We start from the raw sequence: 26,376 nt of genomic DNA on the forward strand, positions 1-26,376 counted from the left end.
GATGGAGATCAGCCAGGATGCGTGTCCTGGGAGTTTTCTGTTTTCTGCCTGGCTTTGCTGGTGTGAAATGCAAATCGGTTCAGCTAAGGCCAACTCATGGTATATTTTGAGTAGGAAGAGAGGCAAATGTGTAGTCTGTTTGGAATTTGAGTCCAGCCTTATGCTGTTTGTGGCAGCCAAACACCGTTCCTCTTCTGGAACATTTGTACCTTTTCAGCCCACATTTTTATAAGGCTTTTTTTTTCCATACATACTTGCTTTTACTGCCATAAAAACAAAGTTCGCTGTTCGATGCAGCGTGTTCACACAGAGAGCGTCTCTGCTGAAGAATTCAGTCAACAAAAATGCTGGAAATGCCACGTCCTAGACCTCAGGCTGGATCTGCCAAACATGATTTTCATAGCTTGCATTTTTTTCCACATGTGTTTTTTTTATGTAATAAAAACTCTATATGTCTGTCACTGCGCCTGCGGAAGGAACAATTCTCTCTGAACTGGGATTTCCTGCCAGCTCTCCCTGCAGTGAGTCTGCTCCGTCCGTGTGTAATTTGCAGCAGCCTGATGGTTTTGACAGCCTAATTATAAAGGCGGATTCAGCCTTTTACTTGCATATTGGGTCATTTGGAGGTGGAATAAGGAAATAGGGAGGAAAAGTAGAATGGCCAGATGAAAATGAACAGGAAAATGGTCTGCAGGATCAGCCAGTCCCTTGGTGAATATTGGAATATAAGGAGGACTATCTGAAATATGGACTTCATTGCTTAGAGGATGTAAATGAGGTTCAAGTTCTCACGTTCATCCTGAATGAAGCCTTTGTAGGAAGCTATTATCGTCTTGATCTTGGGACCTCACGCTACAGGAAATTTGAGTTATTGAGACTTTGTGCCATTGCAGGTTTGTTGACAGACTCTTCCTTCAAACTGGCGTTTTGCTTTATGGGATAAACGTCAAAATTGGGTCTGTCCATTAGCGCAGCCTAGAATTTGCTGCAAAATATTGACCTCAGGAAAAGAAAGCAGAAGGTGCATGAAACCATTGGGGACCAAGTGAAAAGAATGGTAAAACAGGGCTGATTTAAGGGCTGACGTTCTGAGGCGACTGACACGTCGAGGAGGTGCTGGGGAAGGGTATTGTATGGAAATGTTTGTCCTGATTTTTTCTTATGATGTTGAGGAAGCAGCTCTGGAGACAGGGTAGCAACAACATCTCTCTTTAATCTTCCTGTGACTTGTCCAGGAAGAATCCTGGGACAGGTATAGAACAGGTAGGGAACTGAGGAGTGGCTTTAGGAGCCTGCTTTGTTTCCTAGTACAAACAACACAACAAAGCACTCAGAAAAACACTGCTCCGCCTGGAATGTTTCTCAGCTGCTGTGAAATAGCACCATGAGCTTTCCTTTAGACCTGTGCCAGAAGGGATCCTGCAACTGCGAACATCTTCGAGGCAGGTTTGAATAACAAAGTTCAGATATGTGTGTGGGAAACGGTTTGTGGTGTTTACTTAGGTACAAATACTACTTAGCAACAGCTTCCTGTAATTTTTATGTGCTGGGAATTTCTGTCACCAGCAGCTTGGTTTTATTACCTTTGTCTGGGAAAGGGGTCTTGGAGCACCAAACGGACTCAGCCGACCTCCAGGGCAAGATATTTTTAAAGCTTCAAACACAAAAGAAATGTTTCCAGTTGCTGCCACATGGAGTGGAAGTGCTTCTTTTCCTTGGAGATCCGATAAGAACCGCCTTTCCCCTGCTCCGACAAATGCCAGATGGAAGCTGACACCCGATAATCTCGCTGGGGCGTCTGCTCCAGCCTTGCCAAGCGGCAGCGTTACTCAGTGCGGGTAGCGCTCATAGTTGGGGCTGTTGTGATGCTTGCAAACGGCTCAACTGATTCATTTTACCTTATTAAGAGCGGTTAAGAGATTTGTGATGCGTGGTGGCGTGATACAGCCTGGAACTGGGGGGAAATGATCAATCCATACAAACATCCTACCTGCTTTAAAAACACCAAACAAAACTTGAGGCTGTCAAGAAGCATCTGCTTAGGCTTCTCTTCTGCGACAGGGGGTGATTTCACCACTGACAGTCTCAGCTTTCTGAGAAATCGCTGTGGGTGCAGCTCCTGTGGTCTCACCACGCTGATGTTTCTTGGGCTTCTTCCCCACTGCACCTTCACCTGAGTGCAGGAGGGGCTGAAGATTTTCTTCCCCAGCCCCAATTCCCGAGCAGCACCGTAGACAGAAGGCACTGTGTGATCCGTTCCATCCGCAGAGCATTTGAACAAGAACTAATTCCTAGCTCATCCAACACTTAATAAGCAGTAAATACAGAGAATTCTCCTCAAAGGTCAAAACCCCAGGTGTGCCCAGCGAAAAGATCGTTTTAGGCTGGAAGCCTGAGGATTTCAGGACCTTTTGATTAACGACAGAACTGGTGAATAATGAAGTGCATCCTAGAGGAAGCAACGCTAACCCTTCTCTGTTTGAAACAATAGCTGGTTAAAAGCTCAGTGACCAAGCTTCCCAATTATACCCCATAATTATGTGCAAGTTCCTATTGGACGGGTGCAAATGAACTTGCTGGGGTGTTTGTGTTTCTTAATTTGGGCTGAATTAGCTGAAAAAAACCTTGTTGGGCAGTGGGAGGTTGGGTCCTGGCTGGGACTGCCTGGCACAGGCTGAGCTGTTGCTCTGTGCCGGCCGGTATTCCAGTTGCTACTTTGATCCCAAGTTTGTCCGGCATCGCGGGAGTGTCCGAAGCAGCGTCCTGTGGCTGGGCCACTGCCATTCTATAGATGACAACTGTGTGCGCTCATCATCTCTGTTGGGATTTTGCAGATGAGGGGGCACGGGGCTGGCATTGTGTGGGAGCCCTCAGCCTGGCTTTCATTTCGGCTTGTGGCATTTAAACCCCACAGAATTAACTCTGGCTCTCTGCGATGCTTAAGTGTTGGCGAAGTGAGTGTAATGTTGTCATTTGTTTCTGGCTGCCTCGTGAATCTAGATTTAAACAAACTGAAAACCAGGGCAGGGTGCTCAGCACCTGTTCATGGCCAAAAAAGTTTCCAATGTGGAATTTCCTTCTCCCCATTTCAAAACAGGGGCAGAATTGCTGTGGAGGAGAAGGATGCAGGCGGGGCGAGAGGATGCTCTGTACAAACAAGTGGCTTCTAGCTCAGTTCCCTCTGCTTGCTTTCATCCCTGACCAGAGGCTGGGCACCTTGAGAGGTCGGAGTCTCTGAGGAAGAAGGTGATTTGAAGGAAATCGCATAAAAGAGTTGGAAAAATTTCAGCTGAGATCCAATGTCTTCTACATTTTGTTAAAGAACTCAAACTGTATGTGGTTTCACTGGCATCGCCGTGGTGCATGCCAGAAAAATAAATGTGACTTCAATCTCGTGTATCAGGTTAGAGGTGCCCTTTTTCCAGGATGTCAAGAAATACTGCTCTGTTGGAATTGTAAATTTTGCAGACACTGGCTCCCACGCAGCAGTCTCTGAATCACTGGCAGGTGCCTGACGGTTGAGCTGTTCAGTGTTGCAGCCCTTGGGTGACAGGTATTTAGCAGGACTGGCCTGATGAAGAGTGCAAATTCTACAAGGCCTTTTTAATTGGGAAGGGGAAAGTCCTTAATCTGCTCATAGAACTACTCCAGTTGTTTGTTTTCCCTGTAATCTGAATATTTCTGGAGATGGGCACATCTTACGGCTGGTCACTCAGGTCTCCCACAGAGTCGCTGCTGCCACTGGTATGTGGCCACGCTGGAATTTCAGGGCTCTGCTGTGAAGAGCTGAGGCTAAGCTCAAATTACAGGGGAAGACTGATGGGTTTAAGTCAACGCATGGAGTTAGGGCAACTTAGGTAGCCAGCTCGTCAAAGATCAGAGGAAATACATGCAGATCTGAGATCGCTTGCTAGTTCTTCGTGCTCCCCTCGGTTTGCTTTAGCCTGGCCCCTAAGGATGGTGATTTCTCATCTAGTCTTGTAAAAAGCGAGTTGTCTGGGCAATGAGGCAGGAGGTTGGTTTCTGTTAATCGAAATAGAGTCGACTGGGCTTTAAAGACCAGGTTGGATGGGGCTTTGAGCACCTGATCCAGTGGGAGATGTCCTTGCCCATGACAGGGGGGTGGAACTGGGTGGGCTTTAAGGTCCCTTCCATCACAAACTATTCCATAATTCTATGATTCCTTCCTCTGGTGTGGAGAGGCCAAGCTGATGCTGTGTTCGAGGAAGGGCTGTGTGGTATCTGTGGGAGAGCTGCTGAGCGTGGCAGCTTGGCTTTCCGTAATGTGTGCGAGATGCCATCAGCTTCAGAGCGATTGGTTCTGAAATATCTGAAAATAGTAACTGAGATTTTTCTCTTAAGCGACCTGCAACAAAACCCATCAAGTTCCAGCTACTGCCCTGAGCTGAGCACCTGGAAATAAATCCCTTGCACAGGAACAACACTACAACTCTGTTGTATCAGCAGCTTTTTATGGTGGAGGCAGTCTATAAAGAACGCTTGCACTTGAAGGTGGGCTTGAACCCTGCTGCACTGTTAAAGGCATGGTTAGAAAATCTTTGGAATGGTGCAGGAAGCTTTACCAGCGTATTGGGTTTCCCAGGAACAAGGCACGTGCCAGTCAGCAGGCACCACGGGATAACTAAGCATTTTTCTGTTACCATTTTAAACTGCATTAGGCATCCATGCTGCATTACAGCACTGCGAGGGTTTTAATAGTTCATGAGCCTCATTTGTTACAACTGGAGTATCAGCCAAATACTTTTCTTGTCTTTTCTGCAAAGCCAAACCAATTCTGCTCTATGGGCAGGGAAATCAACAGCGATGATTTAATAAAACAAATAAGACTTGGTTTTTCTGGTCTTCAGTCTTCTCTGAATGTCATCTTTCCCAAGGAAGGCAGATCACGCTGAGTGTGTTTATACAGCCTCAGCTCGAGGTGAGCGAGTCCAAGAGTTCCCTTGTGAGTTCCCTTGTGAGTACCCCACGAAAGCTCCCAGAAGCCAGAGAGGAAATGAGGCTTCATGGTGTGATGTCTGGCTCTGAAAGTCTCATCCAGTGGAGCCTTAATGTGGCTTAAAGGAATAAGGCATTTGTTTTAAAACTGTATTCAAAATGAAGCCTTCAAGCTCGAAGATTTTCTCTGTTGGTTCAGTTCTGAGTGTTTAGGCTTGGAGACTGCATGCTCTGAGTCTCTGCAGGAACAAAGAACAGAAGGTGCAGTAGCCCCTCTCTCGCTTACCTGGAGACTCAGTGAAAAAGCAGTTAACATGGAAGCTGAAGCTTCATCCAAAACAGCTTCTCACCTCATCATCAGATTTCCACAATTGTTAAAATAGCAAAAGATTGCCTTTTCCTTAGGCTGCTCTGCCACGCTCAACAACCTTATCTCCAGCACTGCTGAAATAATTTCTGTACTGTCTGACTGCTCTTTCAGTTCTTGGATGCTGAGTTTCTGTGTCTTGGTGCTGAATTGGTCTCCTGTAGACCAGTTCAAAGTATCTGCATCCAGCATTAGATGTTTTGTTCAGGAGAATAGAAAATGTTCTCAGTGCTTGTACAGTGTGTGAATTTGGTGGGTGTGATAAGAAAAACCTCCTGGTGTTTTGCATGGCTCTGTTGGTGAAAGGAGGAGTCTCTGCATGATGGTTCTTGTTGATCAGCACTGGGGAAGAGCGTGTTGTTTTTCCACATGCTTTAATCTGTGATAACGAAGAACTCCAGATTGTGTTTTTCAAACGCGCATTAGGTCTCTCGGTGCTCAGATCTGTCAGTGACGATCCACTGCGGTAAGACATTCATCCACCCTAAGTGGCATGATTTCAAACATGAGCCTTGCTCTGATGCTGGAGGAGACTGAGCAGCCCTTGGCAATGAGCTGTCAAGTGTTTCATACAATCTTGCAAGGGACCTCAAAGCCTATCCAGTCCCATCCCCTGCCATGGGCAGGGTCGTCTCCCACTGGATCAGGGGCTCCAAACCCCGTCCAACCTGGCCTGGAACCCCTCCAGGAATGGGGCAGCCACCACTGCTCTGGGCAACCTGAGTTAGTGCCTCACCACCCTCACAGTTTCACTTTAAGTATTTTGCAGAGGATCGTGTGGTGAATGTGGACTTGGGTACCACCAGCCTCTTCTCAGCACTGGTCGTCGGTGATTCCGTGCCCCTCTCTGGGTGTCAGGGCGTGTTTGCCTTGTAGAGCTGATCAATGAACTTCAGCCAGTGAACGCAGGAATTGCTTGAGGCAGACTTTATCTTTGAGATGGTTTAAACAAACAACTGTCAGAAATGTCCTAGGTAGAGTATTTATCTGGCCTCGGGCAGGTGGAGGGACTGGGCAGCATCTGGGGAACTTCTTCAGCTCCTCTCCAGTTGAAAATTGCTTTCAGTGACGGCAGCTCTGGGCTGAGATTGAAACCACCGCAGTTAACTTAAGAAAAGGACTCTTTGTTTCTGGAGAAACTAATACGGCTTCAGGTTTGTGTAGAGGAGGTTCCATCCCTTTTTTTCTGCTGTATAATGATAGTTTATTCCCCCTTCACACCCCAGAGAACTTCTATCCGCAGTCATTTTATTTCCTTAAGTTCCCTCCTATGGTAATTACACATTTGGGAATTGGCAGGTGTCGTGGCTCGTGTTACCATATCAATTAGACTGTCTCTGAATTGTCTTCACTGCTCTGAGAGGGATGATGCTGGTGGTGGCCCATGATCAGCCCCTGTGTGGGCTGATCAACACCCACGCAGCTGAAGCCTCGTTGCCAGGCGCACATCTGCATGGTCTTTGTTCTTTAAGGAGATCCTGCCTCTCCCAGGGGCCGAGTGTAGCTAATGGGTGGTTAATGAGACTTCTGCTACTGCTGTACTTCCTTATTATTGAACAAAGTGACTTCAGTGAGGTTCGGTTTTGTTTGAAGAGCTCACCGTAGGAGAGGCATGAAATAAAGCAGAATTGTTGTGATGCTGGCAACTGGCAGTTGGAGCCGTTAACTGTTGTGGAAGAAAGCTTGACAATCCAAGGTCTCCCTGGGGTTTAATGTAACTGCAGAGATTCTGTTCCCTCTCCTTGTTGGCATAGCACAACTGGTTTGGGATTGAATTCTTTCAGATTACAACTTTCTCTTGCATAATTTACAAGGAGAAAGAGATTAATAGCCTCTAAGGATGCCTTGTGCAATGTAGTTAATGGTTTTTGTGCTAATCTATTGCCATTTGTTTTTCCTTGGGGTTGTGTCTGTGTGGCTTTTGGTTGGTTTTACCATTTCTCCTTGGCACTTGGGTTAGAGAAGCAGAGCGAAGTGGCATGGCACGCGTCCTACAGCTCGAAACCCGTAGGGATCAGGTTGTTTGTAATGAGAAGCCATTCAGTAGATACATCCCTGGATCGGGCTGGGTTGGGTCGTTTGTGCAGGTTATGCACTGAATTCCTTGGGAAGGGGCGTTGCTGGAGTGCTGAAGATGGCACAGGCAAGTAGTAAATAAACCCCCGTTTCCTAGGGAGGGCTCTATTGCCTGGCTCTGGGGCTGCGAGCAAATGGTGTCTATTTCAGTGCTGCTGAGTAAATTCTTATACCTAGAAATAAACTGTGGCGAGCATATTTACAGCTTTGGGTGAGGAGAGCAGGGTATGTAAGTCAGTGGGTGGGAGCTGATGAGGCCAAAATGACCAGACTGATTGAGAGAACATTCAATGGGTTCCTGTAATCTATGCATGTAATGCTGGTAATGAGTTACTGCATACATTTCTCCTTTCCACAGTTCAAATATGATTTTGAAACAATTGTTTTTCAGGGAAACCTGTGACATCCAATAAATTACTGGAAGCCATGCTTTACAGTATTTAGTTTCTGAGGTATATACGTGGGATGTAAATCTCCTCAGAGGAGGGTGCACGCGTTAGTCTTTGGGTGAAGCCTCCCCTGCGCTAGCTGCTCGCAGGAGATGCGACTGCTCCGGTTTGCTTCCTGCCAGGTTGCCCGTTCCAGCCTGGGGCTGTGCCGGCGGCAGCTGACCGGCAGCCCTGCTCCCAAGGGTGCTGCCTGCTCGCGACCCAGAGTCGCCTTCCCACTGCTGCCGTCTCCAGCAGTCAGCCTCGCTTGGCACAGAGCGGAACACTTTACCCTTGGAGTGGCTGCTGTGGAACAGAGGCTGGCATGGGGATCAGATTCCCCTCGCAGCCGCTCCGTGTCTGGCATGGGTTTGGGCAGCATGCTAAATGACCGTGCATGAAAACATTTATGCATCCTGGTAACTTAAGAGAAAAGGTCTGGGTGGCAGAACTGGGGAGCTTTGCTGCACGAGAAGCTTCATCCTCTGAGTAGTCCTTTGCATGCTGGCCTTCAGGGGATGTTTTCCTTTTCTTTGTCCTCATCCTCTCTGGAGGGAGTGGTAGGAGAGGGGGGATCTAGGTTAGTTATGTTCCTTCTTTCTCTCTGGCTTCTTTTCAGTGTCTTGGTCCACAAACACAAATTCCACGGCAGTGTCCGTGGTTATGATTCATGACTGCGCCGTGAAATCTGTCCAGATTAGAATCTTAACCTCTGCCTGACATTTCTGCGCAGATCATTAGTTATCAGTGTAATCGCCTTGTGGTTAATCTTATGCTTCCACCCGTTTCGGTACCTTTCTCTGTTAACAGGCAACTCCGCTTTCCTACCTGCTGTGAACTGTGCGTCCTTTTTGATATAGATCTGCTCTTACTTTGTGTGTCCGGGTTACATTCTGCACATCTTTCGCATAACCAATCTAAACCACAATCTTATCCCCGCAGAGCTGAGTGCGTTTCATTCTTTCCTGCCTTGTTTACTACAACATCCTTCTCCGTGGCCTTGAGAAAAGCAATCTTCTCCCTCTCTTATCTCTGCAGAAAGCAAAGGTTATACATTTTCACCTCATGCTTTGATCGTATCGCTCCTCGCTTTCAGGGCAAGGTTTGTAGGTAAACGCAGTAGCTTCTGTTAGACCTGCGTTTGGAAAACTAGGAGACTGTTGTTGTTGGACCATCAGCGCACATCAAAGTGCTTCTGCGTGCCTTTGTCTCCCTTTCTCAATAGGACCGGTATAAACTTCTGTTTTACAGCCTGTCCTGATGCAGCAGCATCTCTCGTTCAGCGTTGAGCTGCTGACTTCTTACTCTGGTCAGTCCTTGCTGCCAATCACTAAAACAAATTGATGTGGTGAGAAGTTTGCCTCACACACTGTGCTGGTGAGGCTTGAGGGAGACCCGATTGCCATCCCAGTGGATAAGACAGTGATCTATACTCAAAATCTATACTCAAAATACAGCAAGGATACAAACTTTATATGCAATTACACTTATTTTTAGGATATCTGTGGCTGGACCATTTTCCTGTGATTCTTGGGTCTTCTGGGATTGCAGTGCGAGCGAGCAGGTTTGACGGAGTAGGTTAAAGTGAACAGGGATGTTTGTGAGATGCTGGGCATCGGAAAGAGCAATATATAGTTAAATATTAACAGGAAGCATTTGTGAGGCTCCCAGGTGGCGTGTCAGCCGTTGAATGATAAAAACAGGTTGTAATAAGGATTGAAATTTAACAAACCGTAACAACGAAAAAGCACTGTCATAGCTGTGAGTAAAACAATCGTAGAATCATTAAGGTTGGAAAAGACCTCTAAGATCATCTTGTCAAACAATGAGCAAAACTTTACAGAAAAGCTCCCCAAACTAACTTTAAAGATTCTTGTCTGGGTCTGAATTACAGATCTTCTCTTCTGCTATGCAGCATCAGGTACAATAGGAGGTGGTTGGTGTCCGAATGACTTTAGAATTATCTGCTCTTTACAGATCTCTGCGTTCAGTAGTGGTTACTTACCCTGAACATCTCTGTTGCTTTTGATGGGGAGAGAGATTTCCCTTAGTGTCTCTTTAGCAATTTGCTGTCTGAAGGACTGAAGCTCAGAACCTCTCGTCCTCTCAGGGCTCAGGAACCTGAGGGAGAGGAGTGGATGTGATGGCTTCTTCATCGTCTTCAATTATCAGCCATCGAAGGGGCTGATGGTAGTGAAGGCTGCAGTCACTATGGATTTGCATGGGGCGTTATAATTTATGATAATTCGCCGAGACTGAAGATGTGGAGTCATTTCTGGGGCTTGCATTTCAAACAACAAGCAGGCAAGCAGCAGCCAGGGGTTATTCCCGATCTCTGACGCTGTGCTAAGCCCCTGTGTCATTTTGAATGCACAGGACGAGGAGCAGGCTGGAGAGTGGCACAACAGCGGCATTGTGGGTACCAGATAAAGCGTTTCCACCTTCTTCTGTCCTCAGGTGCACTTTGTGGTGCCTGTCCCGCCTTTAATGGTGCTGCTGTGTTTTCACATCAGACTCTGTTTTGATATTTAGAGTTTGATTGCCAACAGTTCAGCTAAATTTCTGAGAGTTGTTCTTAACTGTTTATGCAATCAACATGATCGAAAGGTACTCGGGAATGACAACAGACCAAGCCTGGATTTTTTATTGGTTGTTTTTTCCTTTAGCTTTGTCCCCTGGCGTTGATCAGAGAGAAGTGCTTTGCTCTGTACATTTGGCTCGTAAGGAGCATGAACACTGTGTGCACTGCTTAAAATGCACAAAAGAAAGATGTTTGATCTTCGTTCTATCTGGGCAATGTTAGGCAGACCCAAGTGGGAGGCATCCACTGCTCTCTGTAAATAGTTGGGGTGACAAAGGAGAGCAGGGGTGAAAACCTTCAAGGCAAAGAAACAAAGTTCTGGAAGATCCATGAAATGGGAGCCTGTCCTGGAGGTTTATTGAGAAGAGGTGAGAGACGCTCATAGCTGAGGCTTGTAGGCAGGAAGTTTCTGTCTCTGAAAATAAGAGGCAATAGTTGGACTGTCCTACCACCTCCAGCCACAGAGCTGAGCCACTGAATCTGAAGGTACGCAGGGTATGCTGCCTTGTCTTCTGGCCATGGGAGCTGGAGGAGCTCATTTGCAAAGGTTCTGCTTCAGGGCATCGAGAGCAAGTGACCAAAGGTGGTGTGGGTCTGTTGTGGTGGATGACTGCCTTCAGGGCTTCACTGTATTAAGATGACTTGTATATAAATATATTTTTGTATATAGCATCAATTAATGTGTGTGTGTAAGTGTGTGTGCCTGTATGTATGTGTTCCTCTTCCGAAGGTTTCCGTATTCCTTGACGTAACTCATATACGAGTGAATGTCTCTATTTCCAGAGAAACGCTCCACCAGCAATTGATAATGGATCACGCCAGTCTAACAGCAAAAGGATGGCGTGGAAGAAGAGGATCTTTCTAGAGGGATCTCCCTTTAACCGTTCTTTTCTTCTCCCAACAGCAGAGCTCAACCTTTCCCCCTATCTCCATTCAACAACTCCTTCCACAGACCTTGGTATCCTCCGTTATCACCACTGGACAAGGTGGCACACAGCTCCAAACCCTTTTATCTTTTCTAAACTCATTTCTGATCCCTGATCCCAACAGGTCCACACACCAGCATCTCTGCCAGTGTTAGTGGTAGCGGCTGTTCTTGGCGGGAAGGATTCCTTTGGGGAAGCAGCTGAATACATGGGGTTTGGAAATGGCACTGGTCCCATTCTGGAATGTTTGAACGTTCCCCATAGCTCCAAATGAGCACATAACTTGTGAAGGGGTTGGGAGGAGAAACAAGTTTTTTCTTATCCTTACTGATAGAGGAGATAAGAGTCATGTTGTCCTGAGAAATGTCAATGGGAAGAGTTTCCTTTGCGTTTTCGTAACCGTATGTTGTTTTTGGAAGCCCCGGTCTATGGGAAGGGAGGCACCTGCAGTTAATTTTATCTGTTCCTGTGTAGATATGGTCCTCCTAATGTTCCCAACTCGTGGCCTAACAGGGTCGTGGCATTATGTACTTTAATATCTTATTTTATAAATAACACTTTAATTTTAGTGACGATTGTCAAACCTTGAGTCTATTTGGCGCTTCCTCTTTCCCGAGTTGGTGCTGAGAACTGAAATCTTGTGTGTGGGATAACAGTCGATGTGTTTGGGGAGGTTGTTCCTTGGACACCTCTGGCACCGGGGAAGAGGGAGGGATAAATGTTGTCAGAGCAGCTGAACGCTGTAAGTGACAAAGTTTGCTTGAAAGCTTTGTGATGTTTCCCGATTTTTTTCTTGGTGGCGGCAGCTGGTGGTGGGTGTTGCTGGCAGCCGTTTTGTAGAAGCGTGTTAAACTCTTATTTTCTGTTCTGTCCTGGTTTCTCCCCTTCTTTTGTTGACTCAGGAGGATCTGAGAGAGGACCTGCTGGTGGTGACAAGTCCCTGTGCTCCACGCAGTCAAGTGGAGCTCTGTAACCACGCTTCTCCCAAGCACGCTGCTGCCATCCGAGAGCCGCGGCTGGGGTGGCTCAGGGTTTGGGCTTCTGCCTCTCTGGTCTTGATGACATGAAGAAGCACCAGTAGAATGTAAGGCACAGTGCAGGGGGGTTGGCAGCACCCTGGTTTTCCTGCAGCAGCTCTGTCTGCCTCCTCTGCTCTGGAGTTTTAGGTTGTACCTGGTCTCACTGAACACAGTTTTATTTAATTTTGAATGGTTGTTTTCAAGCTTACAATGCGCTGATGCCTTTGGGTTAGACGTCATCGTGGTGTGTTCAGATCAGATAAATGCTCACAAGGAAATAGGTGATTCTGAGTAAAACAAATTTAGTATTTCACAGGTAAAAATTATGTTCTAGAGCTCTGCAGAATGAGTTGCAGAATTTGGAGTCATTTTCACAAGAGGAGAATGACAGTCTTGAGAAAAAGTGATGAAGTTAATGCTCTATGTATAATATGATTTAATATGTGATTTCCTAAGGCGATAAGAACCGTAGAGATTTAATACATAATTTTCTCAGGAGGTAAGATCCATGTGGATTTCATAGCAACGATGCCGCTCAGCACGTGCAGAAGTTCAGGAACCCAGCACAAACTCTGGTGCTAAATTAAGATCCCATGCTTGCGACACACTCCGAGGAGCTGCTGCCGTGGGCGATTAGTCCTTTGGGTTTCCTCTTTGTTCCTTATTGGTTTTGTTTGGTTGAGAACCACAAGAACCCCTTGGTGCGGAGGTCATTATCGTGACTGTACAGTTAGGAAATTAGAGTTCCTGCTGCAGCTGTAACTCGGTGTGATTTTGTTTGTGTGCGCGCGCCTGTTTGTGGTGAGTTCCTATCGCGGATGCTGCAGCCATTTACAGTGACTGTTGGTGGATAAATTTATATCGCGCTTATTGTAGCCATTTACAGTAAGGGGAAAAAAACACAAGGCAGTGCCGATCCTGTTTCTGCAGGGCTCTGAACTCTACCCGTGCGCACACGTCATACAGCATTACACCAGCCCAAGCGCTGGCACCAGGCGCTGCCTATCGCGGCCAAAACAAGCCCTTTTGAGCTGTGTTAATGCTGGGTCCGGACTGGCTTCCTCCTACAGTTTTCTTGTGGTTATAAATACGCCTTTGCGTGTTCGGCGCTCGCCGTGAGAACCCCTGCGAGAGCTGGGTAGATGGCACTGGCGGGATGGGGTTTGCGGCACCGTGGGTAGACAGTGGTGCAAGGGCTGGTTTGGGAGCCCAGGCTGGGGTGGCTGGCAGGGGTTAAGGCATGTTTGCCCAGTGCAGATAGGAGCGGTTGGATGCCTCCCTGTGCAGGCAGCAAACACATTGGCTGAGGCTGAGGGCGGTTCTCCTGCTGCAGTTGTTTTCTGTCCTGGACTCGGTTGGATCGGGAGCCTCCAAGCTGCCCTGTCTGTAATCCAAACACACTTGTGTAATTCATGCAGACGGACCTGGTGGTGCGAGGCGAGTTTGTTCCCTGCTGCTGGCTTGTCTGCTGGCCAAGAGGAGCGGCTTGCACAGGACACGGCTGGTGGCCCCAGAGGACCCATGGTGGCCCTAGTTGCCACTGCTGACCCATGCTCACACGGATGCGGCTGTTATTGCATGTCAATTCATGACAAATCCATCTTAAACCCCTGTGAGAGCATCTGTTCCTGCAGCCTGTAATGCAGCGTCTTGACGTTCATACGTGTGGATTAGGATTCCTTCTTAATGAGCTCTGCACCTCTTATCGTACCCGAACCACCACTGTTTGTATACTCAGCTCACCCAGGCACTGCTACTTAAACCCCTCCAGTGCCAGAGGATCCCAAAGGAAAAGCAAAACTTCCCCTGAGTTATTTTTATGTCTTTTTCCCTTTTCCAGGCAATTCCCTGTTATTGTTTTGTTAGCAGAGAGCACAAAACAAGACTTAAACACAGTATTTTTAAGCATACTTCCATAGTCGGACAGTGTTTATTAGCTGAACAGCTTAGTGCTTGGTTGACTTGCCTGTTAAATGCAGATCTCCTGGTTACCTGTCTTGGCTCTGGAATATGTTTACAGTATCAGTGTGTTTTCTTTCCACCTGAAGCACAGGGAAGTGGTGAACCATCGGGAGCGATCCACAGAGGTAGAAATTCCTTTGCACTGACTCTGCTGCCTTTTGTCCCCCGCAGCTGGGCCTCAGCAGCGTGAAGAAATGTCGGGCTGAATCTATAATCAGGAAGGTTTGTAGAATGCATTGTTCCCTGAGCCTTTGGAGCCACTCTGGCTCGCTAGTTAAATATTTATTCACCCCTGGAACAACAGGTTTGAACCTCCGTGTCTCCTCCGTCCGGGGTGGATTAGTTAAGCGTCGTGCTGTTTGTCATCCTTGGGACAGGGATTTGGAGTCCTCTTCCTGAAGATCTGATGAAGGGGTTCTGTGGTGGGAATGAACAGCTTGGCTCTGCTGCCAGCACTGAAGCACCTTTACCAACAGCAGCTTTTATGGAACGGCGTGGTGACTTCTGCCCCAAAACGGCTCTGCCCTGTGTCTTAACTGGGGTTTATGAAGTTCCCTTTCAAATTTCTCCTCTTCCATCAGGGATGAAGAACGCTGACTCTTTTTCCTACCCCGAGAGAGAGGCACAGTGTTGTCCCAGGATTCACCAGAGGCTGGGGCCTGTGTCTGAACCCTGCCAAAGCTCCCAAAAGCGCCAATGCATTGCAGAGACAAATCTGCGTGGGCCAACAGTGGTTATTGGGATCTGCAAACCTCAGTGATAAGGGACCTATGAGGCCTTCTGGATCAGCACAGACCTCTTCAGTGTTGTCCTGCAATGAAAGTGTAACCTGGCAGCAAAAACCCAAACAAAACCCCTGTCTGATCCATCTGAGTAACCTGAATGCTGTAGTAATCATGATAAGAAGTGCTGGTGAAGAGAAGCTGGAGAGGTTCCTATGCGACTTTCAGGTGCTCATTGGAAAAAATGAAATATTAATACTCCCTAGCGTGCGCACTTTGATAACATTGAGATGATATCTCTTCAGGGTCTTGCACAAAACGATTGATTTCTGGTTTTGAGTGCTTAATGGAAACAAAGCTGTTGCCTTGGCCGCTTTGCGTTCTTCAGGCTGTCTTTAGACATCAAAAGCTCGTAGAACAGGAAAGAGAGAAACGTTAACAGCAGTTTAGAAATAGTGTAATTGTGTCTTCTAAACCCCTTTAGAGTTGAGAATTCAAACAGTTTCTGCCCTGTGAATATTTGCAGCTGAGCTCAAGACATGTCAGTAAGCAAAAGGCTTTGAAGATTGGTTCTCATAACAAATTAAAACAATCCTGTGTGGCACAGTCTTCTGTAGGTGCCCGGTGTCACTGTGTGACGGCCAGCATTTCCCAGTTCCCCATCTGCTCCTTGAGAAACAAGTATTGTCTTTGGAATATTCCAAACTTTGTAGTTCTTCAGGATGAAACTGGCCCCATTCCTCATCCCAGGTTCTTTCTCCTGCTGCATCAAAGCCGTGCTTGGCTTTGGTGCTTGCTCTTAGAGTGGTGATTTCAACTTCTTTAGATCTTCGGTGAGGCATTAGCACAGGGTGCCTGGAGAAGTTGTGGCTGCCCCATCCCTGGAGGTGCTCAAGGCCGGCCTGGATGGGGCTTTGAGCAGCCTGATCCAGCGGGAGGTGTCCCTGCTCATGGTAGGGGTTTGGAACTGGATGGGCTTTGAGGTCCTTTCCAACCCTAACCATTCCATGATTTTTGAACTTGAAGATTTGGAGCATATTCTGGGTGACAGAGTTGGGTCTAATTGCTTCAGCCGCGTTTGAATTGTTGTGACTGGTTGTGAAGATGCTGAGCAGCAGAGGAGCAGGACTGTCCTTCCCTTCAGAGCCACTCTGGGTTCGCTCAGTCTTAGTCATGGTGTTTGCTCCGAGCTATGCTGCTGCTTGGTTTCTATTTCAAAGCCCAATCCGCTCATTAGAAGTATTGTGAGGCATTAAATAGTGGGTAATTAAAAAGTAAACCATAAAAACCTCAAGCAATGATACTTGTGGACGCCTTTCTTCTTGGACTTGTGGGAGAGTCACCACAGAGCTTGTATGGGGTGCCAGGGCAGCAGGCTTCCTCCTGGGAAACCGATGACAGGGCAATGGACGGATAAGAAGCAAATCCCGATAAAGCTTTAGGGTTATGTAAAAGTATTGTTGGACTTGTGTTATTGGCAGCGTTACTGTGGGAAACGGCTTCTTAAACTGAGAAACTCAAGTCTTCTGGCTGAACTTGGCTGTTCCAGACTGGAGCTCTCGCTGTGGGAGTCTCATCGTTTCTGGGCTTTGGAAATAGTGTTTGGGTCACCTGAGCATCCCTGGGAGCCTCTTGAGTGCTGGGCCGAGAGAAGGGAAAACTCAGTTGTTTCTGAAGATGAGCGTTCATGAATTGTGAGGATGAATGATAACTTCAAAAATATCATTGAAATTGGGGATTCACAGCTGAGAAGTGGAGATGAGGCAGACATCTCTGCTTCCTGGATGCTACTTGGAAAAAAAGGTTATCCAGCTGAGCAGGATGAGGTGTGATTGCTCATAAGCTTTCTGTGATCACACCTCATCGGGCTGTCCTGGGGTGCTCAGTTGCCTTTTCTCTTTTCTCTCCACAGTTTGCCCCGCTGCCTGCAAGTCCCAGGGCTGCACCTCTGACGGTCAGTGCTGCCACAGCGAGTGTCTCGGGGACTGCACGGAGCCAAACAACCCTGACAAATGCGTGGCTTGCCGCAACTTCTACCTTGATGGCAAATGTGTCGACACCTGCCCACCCGGTTACTATCGCTTTGAGGGATGGCGCTGCGTGACCTTTGGCTTCTGCCAGGAGCTGCACAACAAATGCAAGAATGCCAGGGAGTCGGGGTGCCACGTTATCCACAACAACGAGTGCGTTCACGAGTGCCCGTCGGGGTACATCATGAACTCCAGCAAGTGAGTACAAGTGTCTGCAGGTAAAGAAACCACACTGTGGTGTTTGTGCAGCGCTTTTCGCTCACTTTGTGTTCTGTGTCAAGACCGAGGAGAGTCTCCAGCGTTGAGGTGTCTGTGACAATTACCCGGTCTGCTTTAATGTGATTTGCAAACTGAGACCATGCTAATTCAAGCCATTAAACGCAGACAAGTCCACCTATCAGCTTATTCTTCCTCTGCTTGTTTCCCCTTCAGTTAGGAAAAAGTGGGAAGGTGAGATTTGAGAGAGAGGACGAGGAAGAGGTGCGTTCTGACGTTTGAAGGGACTTTTTGTTATCAAGCAGGACAAGGGAGATGGGCTTTAGTAGCCCCATTCCTTTCCCCTCCACCACAGCCCTCAGACTGGAACGCCTCGCTGTTCAGCAGATGGGGGGAAGTCGTGTCAAATGAGAAGAGCGCAGCGTGTGCCGAGTGGCTCGTTCTCAGAATGTCCATCCCTCGTCCCTGTAATTACTTTCATTGAGCAGGTTCAGGCTGTACCAGACAGAAATGAGCAATGTAACAAACAAGCGTACATGAGTCAAAGCAGGGAACAGCTATTCGGACTATTCCCAGGGTTTTCCAACAAAGGAATGAAACAATTTATGTTGCGGAGCTGTTTATCACTGAGAACTTTGCTGTTTGTCCCACAATATCATTAGATATTGTGATGAGTCAGATTTCCTATGAATGTTGATAGCTTTATGCACGCATGTATTTGCTCCTGCCGTAACGATTTCAGGAAATTCACTCTTAACAGTACTTTTTATTTTGTTTCTTGTTTTGCTTTTCAAAAGAAAGAACTCGCAGCCCCCAGAGTCGTAGGTACTGCTGGTGGAACAGCAGCCGTAGCCTCTCCCCTGTGCTTCTTCAAGGCTGCTGTTGGTAGGACCTCATGGCTCTGCTCCATCCTTATTGTAATGTTATCTCCAGGACAAGCAATCAGCTTGGTGCTGTTTGAGAGGTGTTTCCTCGGAGCAGCATTGTGGTGGATGAGCTGTTCAGACAGTCAAATCACTCCGTTCTGGTTTCTGTTACATAGAGAGGGATGAGCATTCAGAATGTGGAAATGACAATTTAGCTAATTATCAGCAGTTATTTAGAGTGCCCAAGAGCCACGGCATTTTGTCACGACACTGTCACTTTGAGCTGGTTCCTCTGCTTTTGGGAATTGCTGGAAGCACCTCCGATGACATTCTGCAAAAGCATCGCACCTATATTCCTGCCTCTCTTGTTTTTCAGCCTGCACTGTACCCCCTGCGCAGGGCCCTGTCCAAAGGTTTGCGACTTTGGGAAAGAGAAGACGATTGATTCGGTGACATCGGCACAGGAGCTGCGCGGCTGCACGGTGGTTAACGGGAGCTTAGTTATAAATATCCGCGGAGGAAGTAAGTCCTGCACGAGTGAGGGCTGAGGGGGCACTGGCTGTCAGCTTGGCAAATATGACACCGCTGGGAGCTGGGGCGTTTCTCTCCTGCTTCGACCACTTGGAATCTTAGAGTGGCTCAGGAAAAGAACTGCAAAGCAAATACTGATTTGTCTGGGTTTTTTTATTAACTGGTTTTTGTAAGGTCTTATTAATTAATATAAAACAGTTCTATTTAATGTGTCTGGGCTCCAGTGTCAGTATTTCTCTCTGTCGCATGAGAAAACTAAAGCGGATGTTTTCTTCTCCTCAGATAACATAGCTGCTGAGCTAGAAGCAAATCTTGGCTTGATAGAAGAAATCTCAGGCTACCTAAAAATCCGCCGGTCTTACGCCTTGGTTTCTCTTTCTTTCTTTCGTAAACTCCATCTGATTAGAGGAGAAACCCTAGAAGCTGGGTGAGTTCTTTCAAAAGGGTTTTATTTTAATGCTTTGAAGCCTAAGGAGTGCCAGGGCTATCAGGGCAATTTGTGTTGGTTCCGGGGTTATTTTTATATGTTCTCCTGTCTGTGACTGACCAGGGAAGATAGTTTGCATTCGTTTTCTTCAGTGTCTGGATAAGTACATGAGGAAAGAAGAACTTTCAGTGGATCAGTCCATGTTTTCATTCTCTACTTTCAGGAATTATTCGTTTTATGCCTTGGACAACCAGAATCTTCGCCAGCTCTGGGACTGGAGTAAACACAACCTCACTATTGCACGAGGCAAACTCTTCTTCCATTATAATCCCAAACTGTGTTTGTCAGAAATCCACAAGATGGAGGAGATCTCTGGGACTAAGGGACGTCAGGAGAGGAATGACATAGCCCTGAAGACGAACGGTGATCAGGCGTCATGTAAGAAAGTCTTAAAATGCAGCAGGACTTGCATCCTTCTCCTTTCCATATGCCTTGTTGATCTCACGCTCTGGTTTTTCTCAGCCCAGCCTGTGATGTTTTTCCAGGGACCCTCCCTTGTCCTTTTGGGAAGGCACCAGACATGCGACTTGCTGTCGATATGCTATGAGTAAAAGCAACTACGGGCTCTCCGTCTGGCCAGGAGCCTACCCTGCCGACTCTGGTCCTCAGAAGTTTGCCCTCTGTGTGCTCAGCTCTGCATTTTTCAGGGCTGAGTGTATTATTGTGTCTTTTTGAAGAGTTTAACACAACGTAACCTCAGTCCAGCCTGGGACTTTGTGTTACTGCCGAGAACCTGATTAATGGTCATAATCTTCTTTTCCCAATGTCATAAGGCGGCAGCGTGCATACAGAATAAGCACAGTAGAGAAACAAAACTTGCACCCATCTCTGGAGCCACGTGAGGGAATTGCTATGACAACAGTCATTTTCCCAACGCTTTTTGTTATGCTTCTCAGAAGTTTTGAAGCCAACAGCTTTCTTTGAGAATAGCGATGATGCTTGTGTCGGCGTGGCTAAGGAGCAAATGCGTCGTGTTGCTTTATGCTCTCACTGAAGTCCTGCCACTGCAGACGTAGTTGTGCAGATGCTTGTTTTAGCAGCAATACTGCCATAAGTGTACCCCATCTGCACCCCTGCCTTCCTTTGTTCCCATTCTGTGCCACACACAATCCCCTTTCCCTGTTTGTGCCCATTAAACTTACAGGGCTGGTGAACTGGGATGTGGACGGAAGGTGGGGTAAAAACATAGCGAACTGTGTTGCTCTTAGCGTGTGTCATCACTCTACTCTCATTTATTGCCTGGCCCCACGAAGTTTTACATGCACGTAGGAGCACTCACAGGGTGGCACATGAGATGCTTTAAGCCATCAAAACCCCAGTGTTAATTAAACTATGATTTCAGTTCCTTGCCTTTCAGTTCCTTGCTCTTTTCAGAGCTTGCAGTGCAGCTCTGATCCTCCAGCCACGCTGTTTCTCTGCGTTTGGTGCCAGTTCTGCTCAACCAGCCCCTTCCCTGGCCCTGCCCTCGAGGTTGGACCACTGCAGCTATTTGTAAACAGACCTAAAAAGTAAAGATCTTTTGGCTGAATTGGTTTCTTGATCCGGTTTGCCACATCTCAACACTTGCAGCCGTGTCAACCTAGTGGGGAGAGGGGAACGTAAGGACTGCCTAGTTTTTAAACTGGCTTTTCCAGTGAAACGCCTCCCTGGAGCAGCACCCACAGGGATATCGCAGCTCCAGCCTGGGCAGGGTGAAAGAGGCACAAGGAATCAGCTGCCTGTAAAGGTCATCTCCTCCCATGGGACACCAACAAGCTTTTCCCGTGTTTGGAACTCGGTTGTAGTTCTGATCCTGTGCTGTCGTGGTGTTTTGTGTAAAGGCAGCTGGAGGCGGTGGTTGCATTTCTCTTTGCCAGCTTGAACTCCTCTCTGCTGAGCTATTCCCTGTGCCACCCCCCACCTCAAACCACAGATTGCCAGCGTGTTTGGCTTTTTGTTTGTTTTCACATTTCAAGTTGAGTTTTCACACTGGCAGCATCCTGTTTACCGAAAAAAAGGAAAAATAAGCACTTGTTTGTGCTGGCTGCAGTGCCAGAGAAGTGAATGTTGGTGCTCCCTTGTGCAGCTACCGCAGGAATGACGAATCCAATCGGAGCTACAGTTTGTCCTTCTTGGGTTGTTGGACATACCATATCGTAATGTGTCCCTTGAGCCTCAAAACTCCACCTCCTGCAACTGGTTGTGCTTCCCCCCTGTTGGCAGAGGGACCGTGCTGCTCCCGGGCAGGGCTGGGACTTCTCGCTCTTGGGATGCAGAGGCTACAGGAGTCGGGCATTCCGCATGCTTGGGTTCAGCTGTAGAGATCATAATGAGTTAAAAAATACGTTGCCTTTAGATATCCCACTTATTAGGGTTGAGTTCAGCTTTTCTACAGGGTCATTTTCTTAGGCTGACAGGAGCCTTGGAAGGTGCATCTATCCCCGCTCCGGCTTCAGGCAGGAATAGCATCTAAGTATGATAAGGTTTTAGTAAGCAGCTCATCCCAGTGCCAAGGTTCTCCTGTTTATCTGTGGAGAAAATAAATGTCTAAGATAATTAAAAAGAGAAACCTTTATTTCTTAGCATTAACAAAATTATTGTCTCTTCTCTTTTGTTGTAGGTGAAAATGAGTTGCTGAAATTCTCTTCCATTAGGACATCTCATGACAAGATCCTTTTGAAGTGGGAGCCGTACTGGCCTCCCGATTTCCGGGATCTCCTGGGATTTATGCTTTTTTACAAAGAAGCGTAAGTGATCCACCATGAGGTTACACAAGAATAGCTGGGCTGGGCTTCCCCAGGTGGCAGCTGGCATTTAAGTTTCCAGTGTTGATTAAGATCACAACTCACCCAAGTTGCGTACACTCAAAATTCCTCATTCAAAAGCAATCCAAACATCAGTTATTCCAACTATTCCAGACATACATACTCAAACCATGGAGTTTTTTACCTCCCCTCTCTCTCCATGGGATATTCAGGTTTTTATTCCCTCCGAGGTAGGAAACAATCTTTTAGAATCGAGGTTACAAAGTTGATTTTCATAAAGCTCAAAGTAATCAGCCTGAATTTACTTGTTGGGATCATCTGTGGCACAGTACCTGATCCGTGATGCTGTTAGGAGGCTCAGTTGCAAAACTCCATTTTTCAGGGTACACTGAGATAGTTTTGCTTTCTCTGAAGGGTAAAGGATTATAACTTCCATCGATGTCTTTAGAAATAAGGTTTTTAAAAGCTTGAATTAAGATTCTGTTCATTTGAGGCTTTTCTTTCTTTCCTAAAGTCCATACCAAAATGTGACAGAGTTTGATGGCCAAGATGCTTGTGGATCGAACAGCTGGACAGTCGTGGATGTTGACCCACCGCCCCGGTCCAACGAGCCCAAAGCCCAGGCCCAGCCAGGCTGGCTTCTGCGGGGCTTGAAGCCCTGGACACAATATGCCATATTTGTGAAAACACTGGTCACCTTCTCCGATGAGCGAAGAACGTATGGTGCAAAGAGTGAAATCATCTATGTCCAAACCAACGCTACTGGTCAGTATCGTTAAATTGGTGTTACCTTACTGGTGAAAAAGAATAATAGACCTAAATAAAGAGTCATCTGCCTGGTGTTCATGATAGTCCCTTATCCGCGAGACTTTCCACTTCCATTACAGCTCTGCTCTAATAGGAAAGTGTTCCTAAACGAGCGGGAGAATGCATGCTTACCTGCAAGGGGAGGTGGTGTCAGCGTGTGCTTCTTCCACCAGACACGTGTGGCCGCGTGTAAGAGCTCCTGTGCTTACTGGTGTGTCCAGCTGCAAGGTTGCTGGATGGTGGTGGCTCTGCTGTGGAGAGCGCTGTGTGTTCCCAAAGGAAAAAAACTTGCCTGTGTTTGTCCCTTGTTGTGTCAAGCTCTTGCAGAGCAGTTGAAGTGACCTCTGCGTCTTTTCCCACCCACGCAGTTCCGTCAGTACCATTAGATCCGATATCCGTTTCCAACTCTTCGTCCCAAATTATCCTGAAGTGGAAGCCGCCCTCGGAGCCCAACGGAAACATCACACACTACCTGGTGTTCTGGCAGCAGCAGGCAGAAGATAGTGAGCTTTATGAGCTTGATTACTGTTTAAAAGGTGAGCATGTGTTTTTCTCTGTGCCTGTCTTTCAGGCTTTCTTGGGTTCATCCAGAGATTTTCCACACGCTGGAGGTGCTCCGGATGCCTCATTTTGCTGTTTCCAAGGCTGCTGTTCACGAAGCAGGCTGAGGTGCAGCTGAGTTCTCCTGCTATTCTGTTACAATATACATTGGGTGCTATTGCCAACTAATGTGCAAAAGCTCTCCAAACCTGTAATTTTACAAAGTAATTGGATTTTTTTTTGTCCTTTGGGGATCTCCCTTCTGTGCTTCCTTTTGAAACCCAGTGATAAATTCAATAACAGCTGTGGAGATAGCAAGGAAAAAGATTTCAGAGCTTCTGGAGGTCAGCGTCCAGGTTAATTTTTGAAGGCATCCTGTGCCTGGTTTGGAATTCTTTCAGAACATGGAGTTTCACTCAGGACTCCCAGAATCTCACCTGCTGGTACGTAAACTGAGGTGAACTGGGGCAGAACTCTGTTAGACTACAGCAGCATTTGAGCTCCATTTCAAAGAGAGCACAGTTTTGGATGAAAACTCTGTTGTACAAGAGAGGAAGTGGCTCGGCCCTGAGAATGAAAGCTCAGGGTGCCCAAAAAGTGTTCCGAATCTCATGTGCACTGGTTTGGGATCTTTGTAGGATCAAACAGCTGCTTCTGCCCTGTCAAGCATCAGCGATACGAATATTATTTTGTCCACAGGATTAAAGCTGCCCTCGAGGACGTGGTCTCCTCCTTTTGAATCTGAAGACCCTCAGAAGTATAATCAGAGTGAAAACGAGGATGTCAGTGGAGAGTGCTGTTCCTGTCCCAAAACAGACTCGCAAATACAGAAGGAGCTGGAAGAGTCTGCTTTCCGCAAGACGTTTGAGAACTATCTTCACAACGAGGTGTTTGTCCCCAGGTAGGAATATCAAACGATATTGCCCAGGCAGGGGAATGCAATTGATTGTTCAACTAAAATATTGGGCTGGATGTGGCCGTATTGCCAGTCTTTCTGGGCTTTCCTAAGGCTTCTTGGGCTGGCTGAACGTCTGATGGTACTGCAAATCTGGAAGATCCTGCTCTTGTTCCCAGTCTCTGAACTCTCCTCAGCTGGGGGATAAAGTGACAATCGTTAACAAACGGCTGAACGCCTGCAGCTCACTTAAACGTGTTCGATGCCAAAAATAGCTATTTTTTTTCTACCTTCAAGTGTTGTGATCTAGCTTTGCTCCAGTTGAAAAGAAAGGGAAAGAGAAGGGGTAGGTTACCATGCCACAGCCTTGCTCTTCAGCACGGTGTTTGCAGTCTTCCTGCCCTCACTCTGGGAAATACCCGCGATACTGTGGGAGTGCAGCGCTGTGGGTGCTGAGTGCCCTGTTTGGAGTGGCACACACAGGGTCACTGTAAGCGGTGTTGAATGTCTTCACACTCCTTATGAACTTACAGAGGAAGCACTGGGAATCAGATTCGAGTCTGTAATGATTTACCCTCTTCGCTGCCCTGGATTTTGTGCTCTAAATTTATTCTCTGCTTGCTGTCCTTCTAACAAACATTTTATTTGCAGGGGCTTGACAGAAGTTACGTTGCTGCACTGAACGTTTTTCATTACTGAGTGCATTACTGGACAGTGTAATCTCTTCTCTTCTCTGCAAGCCGGCAGTTGTTGCAGGGAAGCTCTCTTTGCTGTTTCTGTGCTGTTAGCGTGATCAGAAGGACAAATTCCAGTGTGCAAAATGATGCCAGGACACAACATACTCAAAGGCAGAGGAGGACCAAGCTGTGTATGAAAGCCAAACTCCTCGATGTAGGCAGACAATTCTGACAATCTCATTTCTCTTTTCTTTTTTTCCCAATTTCACTGTGCAGCCAGCCCAGGATGCTTCTCAGGCCTGTTTCTGGGGTATGTATTCTGAGAAGAAACCAACCACCAGCATGTGCCACCTTGTCAGCCTGCTAAGGAAGGAATCTCCTTTTCTCCTAGGCTTGCTAATCCTTTCAACACAAGCCCCTTTTGCCATTCGAAGCCAGCAGTAAAGATACCGTCCCGCTGGCATGGTCCTGCCTGTCTTTTCTGCCAGGCTCCAGGCTGTGGCACCGGGAATTAGAATTCATTTTCCTGTGCACACTGTGCCTATTGCCTGCTCATCAGGCAGCCTGTCTTGAGCCTGGCAGCTGAACATGGAGCGTCTTTTATTTCAAGTTCTCTTTATGCGGCTCCAGGTAGCTCACTGACCCCTCTCCAGGCTCTGTGTGGGCTTCCCTTGAGACAAGAAGCCTCTGCCAGTCACGGGGAGAAATCTCATGGATGAGGCCAGCAGGGAATGTGAGAAGGCAGGGGTATGGAAGGCAGAGCAATTGAGAAGTTACTCCCGCTACGTCTTGTCCCCTCGTTTTCCATGTACCTCTTTTCTCCTCCCATCCTCCTCCCAACTGTTTGATCCTGGTGCAGTATCCAGTCCATACGGGTTTCTGCCGCGGATCTGCGGAGCTCTGATCTCCCTTCTCCTGAGAACCTTTGGGAACCAGCCACAGGAGAGCTGTTCCTTCTCCACAGCATGGTTGGTTGGCTGCTGTAGGAGATCCTGTCACGACTCTTGTGGGTTCATTTACTGTGGCACTGGCAAGGCAGACTAGAAGTTTCTAAATGCCTCTTGCCATACCCACTATCCCAGGCAGGACTGGTGGGTACCTACACCATGCGCTTTGTAACCTCCCTTTGTAGCTGAACAAAGTGGCCATCAGAAGCTGATGCTTTGTTTCTTCTTTCCTGTGTTATTTGTTCTTATATTGGAACGAGTTTTGCACAGATTGGAGCAAAGGGGCCATTGCCCGCTGGAGCAGGTTGCCCAGGGAGACTGTGGAGTCTCCATCCTTCGAGATCCACGGAGCCTGACCTGATAGTCCTGAGCAGCCGCTCTGGCTGTCCCTGCTTTGAGCAGGGGTGGGGATTAGGCAATCTCCAAAGGGGACCTTCCAGCCCCAGCTGCTCCACGATTCTTTGGAAAGCTTGGGAAGACTTAAAAAGCAAAAAAGAAAAAAGGTCCTGAGAGGCAGAGGGGAACCAAGTGGCTGCTGTTCAGGGGTAATTCCACGTCTACTCTCCACCATCACTACTGCAGCAAAAGCATCTCGCTCT

The 26,376-nt window shown here is 47.3% G+C and overlaps 1 protein-coding gene across 1 annotated transcript in view; it reads left to right on the forward strand.

Annotated features, from left to right (window-relative positions):
- INSR (insulin receptor) overlaps positions 1 to 26,376 on the forward strand; it is a 47,311-nt gene that overhangs the window by 10,769 nt on the left and 10,166 nt on the right. Inside the window, exons 3-10 of the mRNA XM_054050238.1 lie at positions 16,950 to 17,265; positions 18,526 to 18,671; positions 18,963 to 19,107; positions 19,331 to 19,545; positions 21,767 to 21,893; positions 22,426 to 22,676; positions 23,087 to 23,254; positions 23,958 to 24,159. Coding sequence (XP_053906213.1) covers positions 16,950 to 17,265; positions 18,526 to 18,671; positions 18,963 to 19,107; positions 19,331 to 19,545; positions 21,767 to 21,893; positions 22,426 to 22,676; positions 23,087 to 23,254; positions 23,958 to 24,159 — 1,570 coding nt within the window. The remainder of the gene's footprint in view (positions 1 to 16,949; positions 17,266 to 18,525; positions 18,672 to 18,962; positions 19,108 to 19,330; positions 19,546 to 21,766; positions 21,894 to 22,425; positions 22,677 to 23,086; positions 23,255 to 23,957; positions 24,160 to 26,376) is intronic.

Source organism: Cuculus canorus, chromosome 27, assembly GCF_017976375.1.
Source record: "Cuculus canorus isolate bCucCan1 chromosome 27, bCucCan1.pri, whole genome shotgun sequence".
Classification (NCBI taxonomy): Eukaryota; Metazoa; Chordata; class Aves; order Cuculiformes; family Cuculidae; genus Cuculus; species Cuculus canorus.